The 15,987-nt window shown below is 41.0% G+C and overlaps 1 protein-coding gene across 1 annotated transcript in view; it reads right to left on the minus strand.

The window, feature by feature from the left end:
* The window catches only part of Frem1 (FRAS1 related extracellular matrix 1), a 148,672-nt gene that overhangs the window by 87,702 nt on the left and 44,983 nt on the right, over positions 1–15,987 (minus strand). The window contains exons 7-13 of the mRNA XM_028753636.1: positions 14,427–14,535; positions 13,131–13,262; positions 10,647–10,991; positions 9,464–9,606; positions 4,787–4,983; positions 3,534–3,624; positions 2,160–2,327 (exon numbers count right to left, since the gene is read on the minus strand). Of these exons, the coding sequence (XP_028609469.1) occupies positions 2,160–2,327; positions 3,534–3,624; positions 4,787–4,983; positions 9,464–9,606; positions 10,647–10,991; positions 13,131–13,262; positions 14,427–14,535 (1,185 nt within the window). The remainder of the gene's footprint in view (positions 1–2,159; positions 2,328–3,533; positions 3,625–4,786; positions 4,984–9,463; positions 9,607–10,646; positions 10,992–13,130; positions 13,263–14,426; positions 14,536–15,987) is intronic.

Here is a 15,987-nt window from a genome sequence, read left to right on the forward strand (position 1 = left end):
CATAAATATGACTCTGAGTAGGCCGTGGTATCTTACATTCCTCAGTAAATTACCACCAGCAACGAAAACCAAAAGAACTATTGACTTCTCTCCCCATCACCAGCCTGACAGTCCTCTGTAAGCACTGCACTCTGATTTCACCATGCCTACATCTTCACTATAAGTAAAAGAAGGAGACAGAACCCTTCTCCAGAGGGAATATGCACCAAGGACCATGTACACCAGTCCTGGCATCAAGTTAGTATACAAAATAAAAAACTATTGCCTTAAAATATACTTTAACTACATACAATCATTTCAAAATATTTCACTTAGAGTAAGTTCTAACATTAAAAGCCCAAGGCTTCATAAGGAGCACTTAGGAGTCTCCAGGTTTGCATGGTGTCAACCTGCCCTAATGATTGCCGTTCAACTCAATTTCATGTTGTAGAAGGACTAATTCAATTTCTAATAATCTTGGTTCTTTGAAACACTGTTTCGTTTGTTCCTCACCTGTAAACAAAAGAGAGAAGTCAATCTACACCATAGCCCCAAGACTTCTATCTTCTCTCAAATGAAGGTAATGTTTCAGTCTGCCTCATAATTTCCTCATAAAGATATTTCTTTGAGGTTGGACTTTTTCCATAAAAGATTTCTCAGCAAGTATTGTAGAGAAAGCTTTGGTTTGACTAAGGATCTAAAATATATAGCTGGGTGGTGGTGGCACACACCTTTAATCCCAGCACTTGGGAGGCAGAGGCAGGCGGATTTCTGAGTTCTCGAGTTTGAGGCCAGCCTGGTCTACAGAGTGAGTTCCAGGACAGCCAGGGCTACACAGAGAAACCCTGTCTCGAAAAACAAAACAAAAACAACAACAACAACAACAACAACAAAAAAAGGATCTAAAATATATATATGGAAAAGAAGGTCTAACTGAAATCTAACCAAGTTCATTCCATAGCTTCTTTGACTTATTTTCACCACAAGTATTAGGCTAGGTCCCCAGCAGAGAAGGAGTCCAAGTTGGAGATCATGTAGATGTCTTAGCTGCAGCTCGTCAACCCTTCTCCAATCACAGATTGCAAGCTTGCCATCTTGAGAGATTGGGCTGCTGTCACAATGAGCATAGTGCCTTAGTGGGGACTTTGCAAAGGAACAGTGTGATCTGCCTTGCACTCAGGTACCTGTGGGCTCAGTGCAGGTAGAGCTCGATATTTTCCAGAGAAACCCTAAGTGAGCCTTATTAGGAAACCTTCTGACTCTTCAAGGTTCACAACTTAACAACTTAAAATATTATTTAGACCCATCAAGCCATTTCTGCATGTTTAGTAAGTACCTTCCCTCAGGTCTTCCAGGAAGAAGTCTGTTGGTTGACCTGAGGCAGGTGCAGCAATGCTGAGCCACTGGGAAAGAGAGCATCAGAGATGGCTATATTCTCATAGGTAGATACCCGGGAAATTCACTCTTTTCCTTGGGAAGAAAGTTGGGAGGGCCTAGAGCCCTCTGGTCTAAAACAAATGGGGGTAATATTCCTTTGTCTTTCCACTTTTAAGGGAAAATTTTCCAACAATAGTCACACTGATCAAGTATAGTAGTTTGAAGCCAGTGTTTGTGTGTGTGTGTGTGTGTGTGTGTGTGTGTGTGTGTGTGTTTGTGTTTGTGTCGGGAAGGTTTCAGAAAAAACCTCTCAAAGTGAAACAGCCTCAGAAAAGACATAGCAGGTAGCAATGCCTTTATAGTTTAAAAAAAAAACAAAAAACAAAAACACAAGGCTCCTTGAGATTTCCATAAACACTGAGAAGTGGCACTGGATAAGAAGAAAGGGTGTCCATCCTAATTCATTCTGGGAAATTAAAAAGCTTCTTTGGAACACACAGCAGCATAGCTGGCCTGTGGTGAGAGCAAATAGGTTCTTCTGGTTGCTAAGAGACCCATCATTTAATCTCTTTCTCCTGATCAACAGCCGGAGCTCAGCAGAATGAAAGAGATTTTGATAAGGCTTTGAAAACAATGCCAAATTCAACACTGAAAAATTCTCACCTTTCAGATAGGAAAACCCATGGGAAAAAGAGTCTCCCAGCCACGCCCACCTCTCTTATCTCTACTGCAGCTAGAGAATGAAACCATTACTCTTTTTTCTCTCTTCCTCCTTTTGGCCCACCATGTTAAACATTGCATACCTTGGGAACCTGATTGTCCACTGGGAGAATTGTGATGTTGAAGCAGATTCCATGCAAAGTACCTCCATGCTCGTTACTGACAGACAATGTGAACTGCACATGTCGAGGTGTGGGACCTATATCTTGCATGGGTGGCATGTAGGCGACTTTCATATGGTTCACGGCATGCTGTGAAGCAAATTGAGATGGATATATATGCAGAATCTTGTAACTTCCCAAGTCCAAACCTCCCAGCAATGTTAACTGATACGGAACATGCTAAGTATCACCAAAAATGGAAAGAATCCCAAGGCTCTACTTTGTAAGCCACACTGTCTACCCAATGGATGTGTAGGAATGGATGAAATCAGGCAGTATATCAAATGATGGAAGTCCAAGAACTTCTTCAAAAGGTAAGCTCAGACTCTATCCCATTCTGCCCTGCAGTTCTATACTAAAACAAGCTGTGTATGCTTGCAACACCCCTGTTTCCATATTAGTAAAGTTGGTGAAACAGTAGCACTTAGCACATTTACAACTTCTAATCATGAAGAAACCTGACATAATTAGCTACAAACCAGAGATGTCTGATGCATGAGCACTCATATACTAGATTCCTAGGAGGTCTGCAGAGGAGAAGTCACAGGAGTAAGCAGAAGAAGATACTGAAGAATTTAGGAGAATTATGGAATGAGCTGCATCCCCAGAAAATGACATGCTAAAGTTGGGATTCTTAGAACTTTGGAGTCTGAATTTATTTAGAAATGGGACCATTACAGATAGATATAGAGGAAATTCTTGAGTAATGTGGGTCCTCAATCCAATACAACTGGACTTCTTATACGAGGAAGAGACAGATGGAGGGAGCCTTGACTGGTAGAAAGCAAATCTGAACATGATGTATCTACAAGCCATGGAATATCAAAAAACTGCTAACAAAGCACTAGATGCTAAAATACAGGGAGGGAGAGATGTCTACAGAATTCAGAATACAACCTGCCAATGCCACAGTCTCAGGGCCCTTGTTCTGAACTACAAAGTGTATGGTACTTAGTTATGGCAACAGTGGGAAACTAACACAGTAGAGGAATGCATGACCAGCATTCAGGCATGAGTCCTCAAATCAGTGTCCTGCCATTGGCAAATGATGCAAAGGCTTGTGGGTTTACAACAAAATTTATAATTATATTCAACTTGATGGAGCCTTTCAAACAGATGTTACATATTTACCAGATGTGCTCAAGCACAAGGATAAAGACATGAGGCACTGTGGCATAAGTGACTGGGTAGCATCTCAGACACAACACTGGGCACACCCCACCTACTCAGAAGATATATTACATATTGTGTTAGCCAGTGGTTTTTTTTTTTTTTTTTTTTTACAAATTTTCATACCTGAGTAAATGAGCTCAGCCCTGGGGCTGTAGGATTTTTGGTTAGCTTTGGTATGCTGTCCACCATAAATAACTTCCCAGCATCCAAGTGTCTAAGAAAAACACAGACCACATAAGTTTATTTTTTCAGCTAAGAAAAATTAAATCAAATCACCTACCATTGCTGGGAGCACGAAGATCCTTGTGTCCACAGATCATGGGGAAACCAGCAATGTTAAGCCTATAGGTTTGTCCTCTCAAAGGAAAGGATATATAACCAGTTCTTCCATCCAGAAGACTGGGAGTTAGAGGTGATTAACAGCCTATTGATCTGTGTTATCTGTGAGGCCAGGCCATGCCAAGCTTTCACCACCAGAACCACAGGTGGCTAATATCTCAAATAACCTCTACACTCTCTGTATGACCAAGTCCATGCTAGAGGCTTCCCTAGGCCCCTAATCTAACACAGGTAACCTATCTCCAGAACCCATTGAGTTTCAATCTAATTATGCCTCCTTGTGCTCCAGAGATTGTATTACACCAGGAAACTTTTTCCCAAATTATACTATGTTTAAATATGCTGGCAATAAACCACCTGGTATCAGACTCTAGAAGTCTGATCCCGACTGACTAAGTCAGGCTCGCCTCTTCATAGTTTATGTCCCTGCCTGCCATGATGCTTCCAACGACCCCTCCATCAGAATCTATTTTTAAAAAAATACTTCGTTTTGGGGAGAAACCAGATGCTCCATTTTTTTTTTTTTTAGTCTCTTTGTGTTGGGAGCTTGTAGCATTAAGTTCAGCATCATGTACGCCACCCTCATCATGACAGAACAAAGTTGTTTGCTGTCTCACGGTTAAAAGGAATCCTTAGTCTGCTCCCAAGTTTCCTCACTGTTGTGTATATGACATGAGCCTAAGGAATATTTATGCTACCATTTTGAACTGAGGTTATAAAATATGAGCACCGAATGGCCTGCCCTATCTAAAGATACTACTTTGCAGACATAATAATACTTTTAAGAAGGAAAAGTAAGGATTTACTTTAGAAAAACGGGATTTAGACTGATTGGTTTAAGCCACACTGTGATAACTACAAACTGCATGGCAGTCACTAATTGTCACTCAGTCAGTGATGGTAAAGATGGATTTATGATAAAAGTGAATGCTGAATTGGATGCAATTGCAAGTGTACCTAATGAAGCAACTGAATCACACGGCTACACACTGATGCTCTTAAACCAGTGGGCTCATATAGTAGCTTTACAAAGACACCTGTGGCTGAAGGAGAAACATGGAGGGCGTGTTATCGTGTAGACGAGCTTCCCATCATGAGATTCCATGTCTAGGAAATGTAGGTGCTTTTTAGTGATGTAGGCCACTTCAGTTTCCTTGACAACCAAATGCCGGGAAATACCAGGAGCTTCCCTAGGAAGCTGGTCATCTACTGGAGTGATATGGATCGTCACCACCTGCAATGAAAACACACAGTTCTATTAAATGTAAATACAGGAAAACACCAAAGAGAGTGTCCCAGGATCTCCTAGGAATAGTTACGATGACTTCTCCAAACTGCCATTGACAAAATACTACTGTTAAGTGATTGAGAAACTTCTAAGGCTTCACTCACCTGATTTTATGTTTTAAAAAATATAATCATCATGCCAGATGTGGTGACACATAACTTTAATCCTGGCACTCAAGAGACAGAGGCAGGGTATCTCCATGAGTTCAAGGCTAGTATGGTCTCCACAGCAAGTTCTAGGATAGCCAGGGATTCACAGAGAGAATATATACATCACTGTTCTAGCTAATTCATTGGAAGTGTGCCTAATTCCTAATCCATTAGGAAATAGGCATGTAGAACACAAAGTCCTGATTTTATTTCTCCATCTCCTTTCTAGTGATAACCTATGCATCTCTGTTTCCTTCCTCTGCTCCATCATTAATCCTAGTCACCTTGTTGTCACTCTTGGTTTCTCCTTCCCTATCCCCCATCCAACCCATCGCCAAATCTCCTGTACCACTCTTAGAATTTCTTCCTTAGAGGTTCCAACAGTCCTAACTCCTCGTTGTTCTATACTTGGTATTCTAAGTATACCAAGTATACTATATCAAGTATAGTATACTTTTAATTAACTCACATTGACTTAAAAAACACACACATGCACAAGTCAAATTAGTTAATTCACTTCCTCCAAAACCTTAAAACAACTATCTAGAAGTAACATTCCTCTCTTTAACATGATATCCAAAATTTTTCTTCAACTTTATTTTCTATTGCCTTTCAACATAAACTCAACTCAGTAGCACTTGGTGGATGGATCCCCTCCCCCTCCCTCAGATTCATACCGTATTGTCTCTATCATATTGTCTCTTCAACCTAATGTTCTCCTCTTATCGCCTCTAGGAAGCTGGTTCTATTTGCTCTTACAGGATTTTCTAGATTCATCTTCTAGTTTCTCAGTTAGAACTGTTTCTGAACTTGGTTTTCCCATAGAGGATTTGTGTTTGCCTCCAAGATTCATCTTGGAATTTTACCAGCAATGCAACAGTATTGAGATGATTAGGTCAGAGGAGATCTGCACCCGTGAACGGGATGGATCCCTATAAAAAAAGTATTTGAAGAGGAAAGCTTGTTCTTCCATGCTTTTCTGCCTTGTGTGTCCTATTAGAGGGACACAGCAACAAGGTACCAACTTGGAAACAAAGATCTACCCTCACCAGACAACAACCTGGATGCTACCTTAACCCTGGACTTTCCAGTCTTCTGATGGTAAGAAATGTTTCTGTTGTCTATAAATTATCCAATTATTTTATTAGAGTGATTAAAAGCTAAGACCAGTTATAAAAATAAAAGACAACAAAGACAATGATAATTCTAGTCTCCCAAATCTGTGTCATGATTTCCCCCCACCTACAGCATTTTTCTAATCTATAAAGTTCAGAAATTCTCTATGGGCCCTCACAGCGATAGTGTGGATCGGTGAGGCTCTCCTTAATTGAAAAACTGGATTTAATAAGGAAACAATAGTTATTGTGCCTTCTAAGAGACCATTTTCCATGCTAATTTATTCTCCAATGTGTTCTTTATGAAGGAAGAATGGAAGAGCATGCTTCTTATCCCCTGTAGTAATTCTTGGTGGGCGCATTTTTCAACATGCTTTATGATCGCCTAAGTTGATGTGTCTTTACATATTTATGCATGCTCAAACAATTAGTGTGTGTGTGTCTGTGGGCAAGAGAAATTCCATTTTAGCAAACTCCACAGAGAAATAAAAGCATTCTCATTGTGCTGAAATCTGTTCATAACAAAGATATTATTAAGAACCCATTCCCAGGCAGAGTGAGAACCAGTTTCCAAAACAGTCACCAGCCACTGTGTTCCAGCTTCCCCCAAGTCCTCCAATGTCCTTGTGCCTTCAGCAAGCAGACAGATATACAAGGAATCAGAATTAACAAGAAAAACGATCTGCGTGCCAAATGACTCAGTCAGAACCTAACCCTCGGATTCAGGCTCTGTAAGTACACTTCACCGGGTGACAGCTGACTTTCTTGTGGCATGAATTCTTGATCTTTCATGTGCCCTGAGCTCTGATTCTAGCTTGGTCTTTATTTTTCTTTGTTTGAGAATACCCAGTGTCATATCTCAGTAACAAGAATTGCTTGCATTGTTAGGGCTGGCCACTGTATTAACTATAGTAGTTCTGTGCAAGCTTTTAGGAAAAGACACTAGATGTTTGTATAACAGGATGGGTTTTAAATGCTAATGTCAGAGAGAAGTGGAAATGCTGAGTAAAGAGGCAGGGTGAGCACATAGTCTGAGCTAGGAAACAATCACCCCTTGGTGTCTGTAGGAAATAGTCTCTGCCCCAATGTGGATCTGGGACTCTGTGGATGCTCCAGTCCCTTATATAAAATCTGCTGTATCTGCATAGAGCCTACTTGTTTCCCTTTGTACACTTCAAATTACCTCCACGTTACTTGCAATATCTAATATAATCCAACTGTAATGTAAATAGTAGTGGCTCATATGGCTCAGGGGATAAGGACAAATAAAACAGGATGTGCAGGTTCAGAACAGAGGTAATTTAAAAATATTGTCTACCAGCAGTCTGTTGAATCATTGGTTGGTAACCTACAATATACAGAGGGGGGTCAGCTATGTTTAAGAGGAAAAAACAAAAAAATCTAAACCACGCGCTGCATGAACACAGGATAAATTTGTAGCATCCCATTTAGACTCTCTTCCCTAGTCCAGAAAGATAAGAACAGCAAAGCAAGGAAATGTGTTAAATATGTTCCTTCACAACAAACAAAAGCATCCTGGGGCTGGATAGATGGTTCACTGGTTGAGAGCACTTACTGTTCTTACAGAAGTCCTAGGATCCATTCCCAGTATCTACATGACAGCTCACAACTGTCTGTATCTCCAGATCTAGGAGATCTGATGCTCTCTTCTGGTCCCCACAAGCACTCGAACATACATGCACATAGTTATGTGTACACCACACACAAATAAATAAAAATAAATCATAATAAAAGAATCCATCCATTATGTGAAATAAATTTGGTGCCAGATCGATAGAGTTTAGACAGATTTACCTGCCCAGGTAAATAGTTATTTCAAGAATTTTCATTAACTTGGTCTCTATTATAGAGAGATGTGATATTTCTCTTCCTGTATATGAATACCATGATTTCTTAAATGTTTAACAAGAAAAAAAAAAAAGAAGAAGCCTTGAGATCTTGACTTCTGAAAAGACAGTCTTCTAACTATGATATGACGTCCTAGCAACAGCTTCAGCAGATGCAAAGGAGATTTAGAAATAGATCCTGCTGTCTGCTACCATTCTGAGCTACTAAATCAACCACCAACTCCTGCAAAAGCTTAACCCAGAAACAACAGGTATGCTATGCTGATGGAACAAGGGGTGATTCCTTTAAAAAGGAGTTGGCAACACACTCCTCAAAGCCATCACTGACTTCACCAGGTCCCAAGCCTTGTGATACCATTGTTTCAGATCCTGCCCTTCAGTATGTCCAGGTCAGCAAACAGGTCTACAGCTTGGTCTTTTGCACACTGGCTAATATCTGTGACTGTAGCTTTCTAGGAATCCATTATAGCAATAGAACACAAGTTTTAAGAATCCTTTCCTAGGCTCAAGAATTGCCAGAGTCCACATATATGCTACCTTTGAAGGTAATAGGTATAAAATGACCAGCCACAATATTGTATAAAGTCCATGATCACTTAATTTCAATTGCTTCTTTAGAAATTTGACCCCTCCTCCTCACCACCATTTCCCCGCAGAGTGCACACTGTCACTGTTGCCCATATGCTACACTGACTGCCATCTCTATGTGATATTTGCTTCATCTTATTTCTGCTTACTGTAGAATTAAATTCTATCCTCTACAGTCAGGAAGATCTGAGGTCTTAAAAACAACAAATAAGTCCTTTTCTTTTTTGAGTAGTTGCCAGGTGCATATGACATACCTCAGTCGTATGTCACTTTCCCACAATAACTCTTAGGAAGCTTCCTTCTATCACTTGCTTGGGATAAGTAGAGAGGAACAAAGGTTCATCTGTACTGTTGAGAACAGGAGGAAAGCTCAAGAAGTATCACCCTTGACTCTGTAATTTAAACACTAGCTTTAAAAAAAAAATGTTTCCTTGGGTGTTGAGAAGCAAGCAAATTTGTGAGGTTGTCTATGTAAGAATTCCGTAGCTAAGTAACCTTAGAAACAGTTACCATGTAAAGACTTGCAAAGTGCTTTAGTAAAGTGCAGGCATAGTCGTGGGGAGCGAGGCATGCTTATTTTTGCCTAATCCATTGCTTCTCAAACTTTGCATCTTGAAACCCATTCTCACATCATTTTAAATAACATCTCTTAAAGCTAACACTGATGTGTAAAACTTTGGGAAGATGTTCTGAAATGGCCTCTTACCTGTGGCACTGAGAGGTTTGGAGGCTCGTGGTTGTCCCACAGGACAAATTCAAAAGAATCTTCAAAGATTTCTCCACCGAAGTGACGATAGTAAATGATTCCATTGAACAAGTCTCTCTGAAGGAAGCCAGGGACAGGATACCCTAAGAAGACCACAAGATACCATACAATTTTAGGTGCTGAGGCGCAGTGAAACTCTACTCACCTCTCAATGTCTTCTCGGCCTAGTGTGTTACATATAGCTAAGGATTTGCATTAAATACTTTTAACAAAACTTAGAGCAGTAATTAAAATTGCCCTATCTCAATGTGGAGATTAACAGTGGGAAAAAAAATTTTTTTTGAGACAGGGTTTCTCTGTGTAGCCCTGGCTGTCCTGGAACTCACTCTGTAGACCAGGCTGGCCTCAAACTCAGAAATCCACATGCCTCTGCCTCCCAAGTGCTGGGATTAAAGGCGTGTGCCACCACTGCCCGGTGGGAAAAAATTTTTAAGGAACAGCTTTTATTTCAAATATACTGAGGAACACTTTTTATTTGATCCACACTGACAAACTCTTGACACCAGAATGTAAGCAAACATATTAATAAAAATTATTTGAGTAACCATCTAGAATAAACTAAATATCTTCCTTCAGACTTATTTATTCTATTGCCATTCTTGGCTGACTTAACTTTTAATAGCATGATGGTTATCTTGAGGCTTAGCACTAGAACTTTCTAGGTGTACAACCTTAGGCAGTAGATTCTCAATAGAAGTCTTAAGCTTCTTTTGTATAAGATGGGAAAATTATAAAATAAATTATATGTGTGTGTGTATGTGCATGTGTGTGTGTCCATGTGTGTGTGTATGTATGTGTGTGTATACATATATATAATACTATGCTTCATAAATGTGATAGCTACCCTTACACAAATTGGACCACAATACAAAGTTCTTTTGAAAAGATTCAATTCGGGAGCTGGAGAGATGGCTCAGAGGTTAAGAACACTGACTGCTCTGCCAGGGGTTCTGAGCTTAATTCTCAGCAACCACATGGTGGCTCACAATCATCTGAAATGGGATCCGATGCCCTCTTCTGGTGTGTCTGAAGACAGCTACAGTATACTCATATACATAAAATAAATAAATCTTAAAAATAATATTTAAATCCATTCAAACTGTCTTATATGCCTAGATCTTACCTATCAATCTTGGCTCTGGCTTCTTCATAATCTCCCCAGCCTGTGGGTACTTCGTGATATTAAAGAAGATATAGTCATCACTGGAGTCCATGTCTGAAGCTCTCAGCATGGACCCTTGGATCAAGATGGTCTTCCCCTCTTCTAGTTCAATCACAACATTGGTTATGAGGAATGGGGGGCTGTCATCTTTAGGCAAGATGTTGATTGGAAACTTGTGGTGGCTGCTGTGTTGGCCATCGAATATCCTGAAAGCCACAAAGTCTTTAGTGGTGTCACTGTCATCATGATGATAGCGAACAACTCCAGCCTGAAGGTCAGCCACGGTGAAGAGAAATCCTTTCCCCTCTGATGGAGAGAGCAGAAATGGTGCTGAGTGGTCAAGGAGGGGAGCAGAGGTAGCCACTGAGAAAGGAATCACTGCATGACAGCAAGCTATGGAAAACAGTGGCAATGCAGATGCTCCTAAACTCACCACGGGGTTATGCACCATATACCATCATAAACTGGAAACATTTTAACTCAAACACATGGAATAGTCCCTACGACACCCTCAAAATGTAAAAATGAAATAAATGAACAAAAACAAAACCATAATTCAAGGACAGCTTGTACCCTGTGCAGTTTAGTGAGCACTAGGGTGCTGCATCTAGTGTTGGATACTACCTGTGTGGACTTGAGACAAGTACTTGACACTCTGTGAAACTGAGAAAATAAGATGGCTGCAGCTGATTTTAAGTGTCAACTAAGAGATACCAGACAGTTGTAGACCTAAGACAAAAATGCAGAGACATGGTGAGCACTCAGGATCAGCTGTCTGTCTGTCTGTCTGTCTGTCTGTCTATGTATGTATGTATGTATATATGTATGTATGTATGTATGTATGTATGTATCCTCTCTCTCTCTCTCTCTCTCTCTCTCTCTCTCTCTCTCTCTCTCTCTCTCTCTCTCATCTTCTCTCCATCCCCAGACTTTGTGGGCCTTTGGACTCTTCCCAGGGCTTTGACCTTGGATTGGACAGAGAATTGTTTCATCATCTATCCTAGTTCTCAAGCCCTGATGTAGGACTGAATTACTCGATGGGCTTTTCTGAACATAAAGAGTAATTCTTTTTTTTTTTTTTATTGGATGATTTATTCACATTTCCTATGTTGTCCCCTTACCCCATCCCCCACCACCCCCTCGGAACCCCCAATCCCCTCACCCCTCCTCCTTCTTCTCTGTGGATGTAACCTCTATCTACCCCCCCACTCCCACCTCCCCACCCTCAAAATTCCCACCCCCTGGGGCATCCAGCCTTCATGAGGTCAAGGTTCTCTTCTTCCACCTATGCCCAGCAGGGCCCTCCACTTTTACATATTCAGCTGAAGCCCTGGATCCCCCCCTAAGTGCTCCCAGGCTGGTGGTTTAGACCCTGGGAGCTGTGGTAGAAGGAAGACCAAGTGAGGGTGATTCGGTCCTTCTTAGAAGGAGCAACAAAATACTCAAGGGAGCAAATATGGAGACAAAGTGAGGGACAGAAACTGAAGGAGGGGCCGTCTCAAGACCACTCCACCTGAGTATCTATCCCATGTGCAATCACCAAAGGTAGATGCTGATGTGAAGACAGGAAGTGCATGCTGATAAGAGCCTGATATGGATATCTCCTCAGAGGCCTTCAAGAGTCAGACATATTCAGAGGCAGATGCTCACAACTAGCCATTGAACTGATCATGGGGTTCTCAATAGAGGAGTTAGAGTGAAGACTGAAGGAGCTGAAAGGATTTACGGCACCATGAGGAGAGCAACAATACCAATAAAGAGTAATTCTTTCCAGAAACACATCATGAGATTTCTCAGTATCCAGACAGACAGACACACACACACACACACACACACACACACACACACACACACACTATAAGTCATCCTTATATATTCGTATGCATGCTATTGGTTTTTTGGCAAATCCTGTCAAACACAAGTAGATACAAATGGGTATGTGTGCAGATATGCTGTGGCAACATGAGAGAACTGGAACATCAGTAAGCCTCTGAGAAATGTGGATGAGCTCTCAGGTCACTGCCACATCATGGCATCAAGCATAGGGAAGCCATCTGTCCAACTAGCAGCATCAGCACCAAATGGGAAACTATTAGAAATGTAATCTCAGGCACTGATCTGAGCCTACTTAATTGGAAATTCCGGAGCTGGGACTCCACGACCTGTGCTTTACTAAGTCTCACCCCCAGGGTGAATACATGCTAAAGTTTGGACGCCATCTCTCTAGCTCCTTCCACCTTGGTTTTTGAGACGAGTCTGTCACTGATAATCTGAACCTCATGAATTTGGCTAAACTGGTTGATACACCACCACACAGGCCTTTTGTGCAGCTCTGGGGATTGATTCATACTTGAGCAGTAAACATATTACCAGCTGTATTATCCCTAGTCCCGTGATTTGCTTTTGAAGAGACAAAAGTTTAAATTGAACAGGTAAATCATTCACCTCTTACTGTAAGCTGTCCATGTTGCAGGCCACCAATGGTGACCAACTGCACAGCACCAATGTCATCATTGTCAACGATCTGAAACTGTTCCCAAGTGATGGCCCGAGACTGCCCCTCCAGGAGATTCAAACCTGTAAGAAATACAGTCCTATTCAGTTCTGTTCCCGCTGCTCTTTCTTTTCAGGACAGGGTCAATATATGATCTACCTCAAGGTCTGTTTCCTGGGGAAATTGAGCTAAGACATCTATGGCTGTAAAACGACAACAACAACAAAAACAGAAAGAAAGGAGTGAGAAGAGGGGAGAGGAAGAAAGAAAGGAGGAGCTAGAAAGGAAGAGGAGGGGAAAAGGAGAAGGTGGAGATAAGAGAAAGGCAAGCATATGCAAATGAGCTCCATGGCTGCTGAGAAGCCTCCTGGGTTCTTGAAGTGGTGGTAGTGACATGTGTACATACAACACAGCACAGGCAAGGCATCATGGATATATCATAAGAGCATCCAAGAAGACTAGAAGACAATCAACACATCAAAATGCTCAGAGCAATTCTATCCATGTTATATGCAGTGAGGAAAACAAAATGAAGAGTTATCCTATTTAATATATTCTCTAACTTTTCAACAATAGCCAATATCAAATTCATAATATGTGAAAGTTTGTTTTCAAAAGGATTGTAATTTCTACTGTAGCCAGACCCAGACCTGCAGCTCCCTTGATGCATCTGAGCACCATGTATCACACATACGGATGGATGATTCCATCTCCTCACTAGAACACAGTAACCTACATAAAAGTAGCATTGCTACTCAACTTTGGTTGATCAGGTCCGTCATTTCTCTCATTATCCCACGAACAGTCAGAATTATAAGTCAAAGCTGAGACTTGAAATCAGACGTGAATGCATTCCTCCTAGAACAACCTCAGCACTGCTTGGAGGTCTGTTTTGAATGTCATTGACGGTATTAGTGGAAAAGGAGAAGCCATTTGCATTCCACATTTGCATCAGATCTAAATATATAAATCACATTCCCAGTCTACTTGGAATTGAATGGCAGTGTAAAGCCCCCTTTAAAAGCTGCTTAAGTTCTTATTTACTTACTTTGGTTTCCATGCAACCCAACAAAAACAGGACAGTGGGTTCCAGGCTGCACCTTGCTTCCACCCCTCTGCAAAAACTGAGTTGGAGACCTTGTCTTTCTGTCTTACTCTTAGCCAAGCTGCCTCATGAATGAAATGGAATAAAAGGAGTTTTCTGACCCATTCACTTCCTTGCATTTCCCTTAGGACCACACCCACACCTGTATTCCAGGACACCCGAGGGGCATTTGTGTCTGCTGTTCTGATGGAGATGTGGACGGTGATGGGGGTGCTCCTCTCAAAGAAGAAGTCGTACACCTCCAGCTCCATCTGGAAACAAACAGATTAGCATGAGCCACACAGATACATTCAGGCTTAAAGACTCATCAATTCTGAGCTACATGTACACATAAACACACACAGAGAGACACAGACATATAGACACACACTCACACACACATACACACATATATACACATACATTCACACTGACATATACAGACACACACAGATAGACATACACACACACACACATGCACAGACATACACACACACTGACACAGACACAGAAGATACACAGACACACACAGGCATACACACACATGTATGCACACACACACAGAAGATATACAGACACACACATGTATGCACACACACACAGAAGATGCACAGATGCACACAGACATACACACACACACATACATATACACGTAAATGCACAGACACACACAAGAAGCAAAGATGGATCCAGGTTTGATGTTGCTGTTCTCTCCTGTTTTAAATGTAATTCTACTTTTAAAATTAATTTTATAACCAATTGAGAAAAAAGGCATATAAACCACTCTTTTTAAGTGCACATAAATTTACCAGGTTGCACAATCTTCTCCTAAATGAACTCCATCGCTTTTCCATTATACCACAGGTCCTCACACCCATCACTATGCCTTCTTCTCCTTACCACCCAGCTTGTCCAAGTGCCGACATCTGTTTTATGTCTCTATACAATTGCCCTTTCAAGACATTTCACTTAAATAAAATCTCACTGTTTCCAGTGAGGGGCGCTTATGAACTATTTTATTAAAACCTCCATGTGAACAGGGTGTTATTTTCTTATATGAAGTAACTTATTTTGTGAGGTCACTCATTTCATTGCTAGGTATTACTTTTGATTGTTTTTAATTCTTTAGTTGATCATGATTGTATACATTTTGAGTGTAGTATCACACAGACACACATGCCTACACACTGTGCCCTAATCAGATCAGGGTAACTGGCATATTTGTACTATCATCTCGTGTATGTATCATTTCCCAATGTTAGGAACATAGGTATCCTCTATATTAGCTATTTTGGAACATATACTTATTACATATACTTATACATTATTTTTATGTGTATATGTATGTAAGAACATGGTATTATATAGAGAATCTCTACACTTCAAAGGCACAAGTCTGAGTGTGCACAAGGTCAGAGGAGGATGTTTTGTGTCCTGTTCTATCGGCCTTATTTTCTTGGGATAGGGTCTCTTACTGAACCTGTAGCTAGGCTATCAGCCAGCAATCTCCTGTCTCCACCCTTTCCATGCCCCTCAGGACTATAGCCTCAGTGTAGACTTCTGATTTCTTTCGACAACTCAGAGCTACAGCCACATGCAGTCCACCCAGATTTCAACAAGGCAGCTGTAGACTGGAGCTGAAGCCACTGCTCAGCAAGACAAAACACCTTCTTTTAATCTGCCACACCAATGTCTCTTCAGGAAGCCGTGAACTGTATTACATT

The sequence above is a fragment of the Grammomys surdaster genome, unplaced genomic scaffold (assembly GCF_004785775.1).
Source record: "Grammomys surdaster isolate TR1022 unplaced genomic scaffold, NIH_TR_1.0 125951, whole genome shotgun sequence".
In the NCBI taxonomy this organism is placed as follows: Eukaryota; Metazoa; Chordata; class Mammalia; order Rodentia; family Muridae; genus Grammomys; species Grammomys surdaster.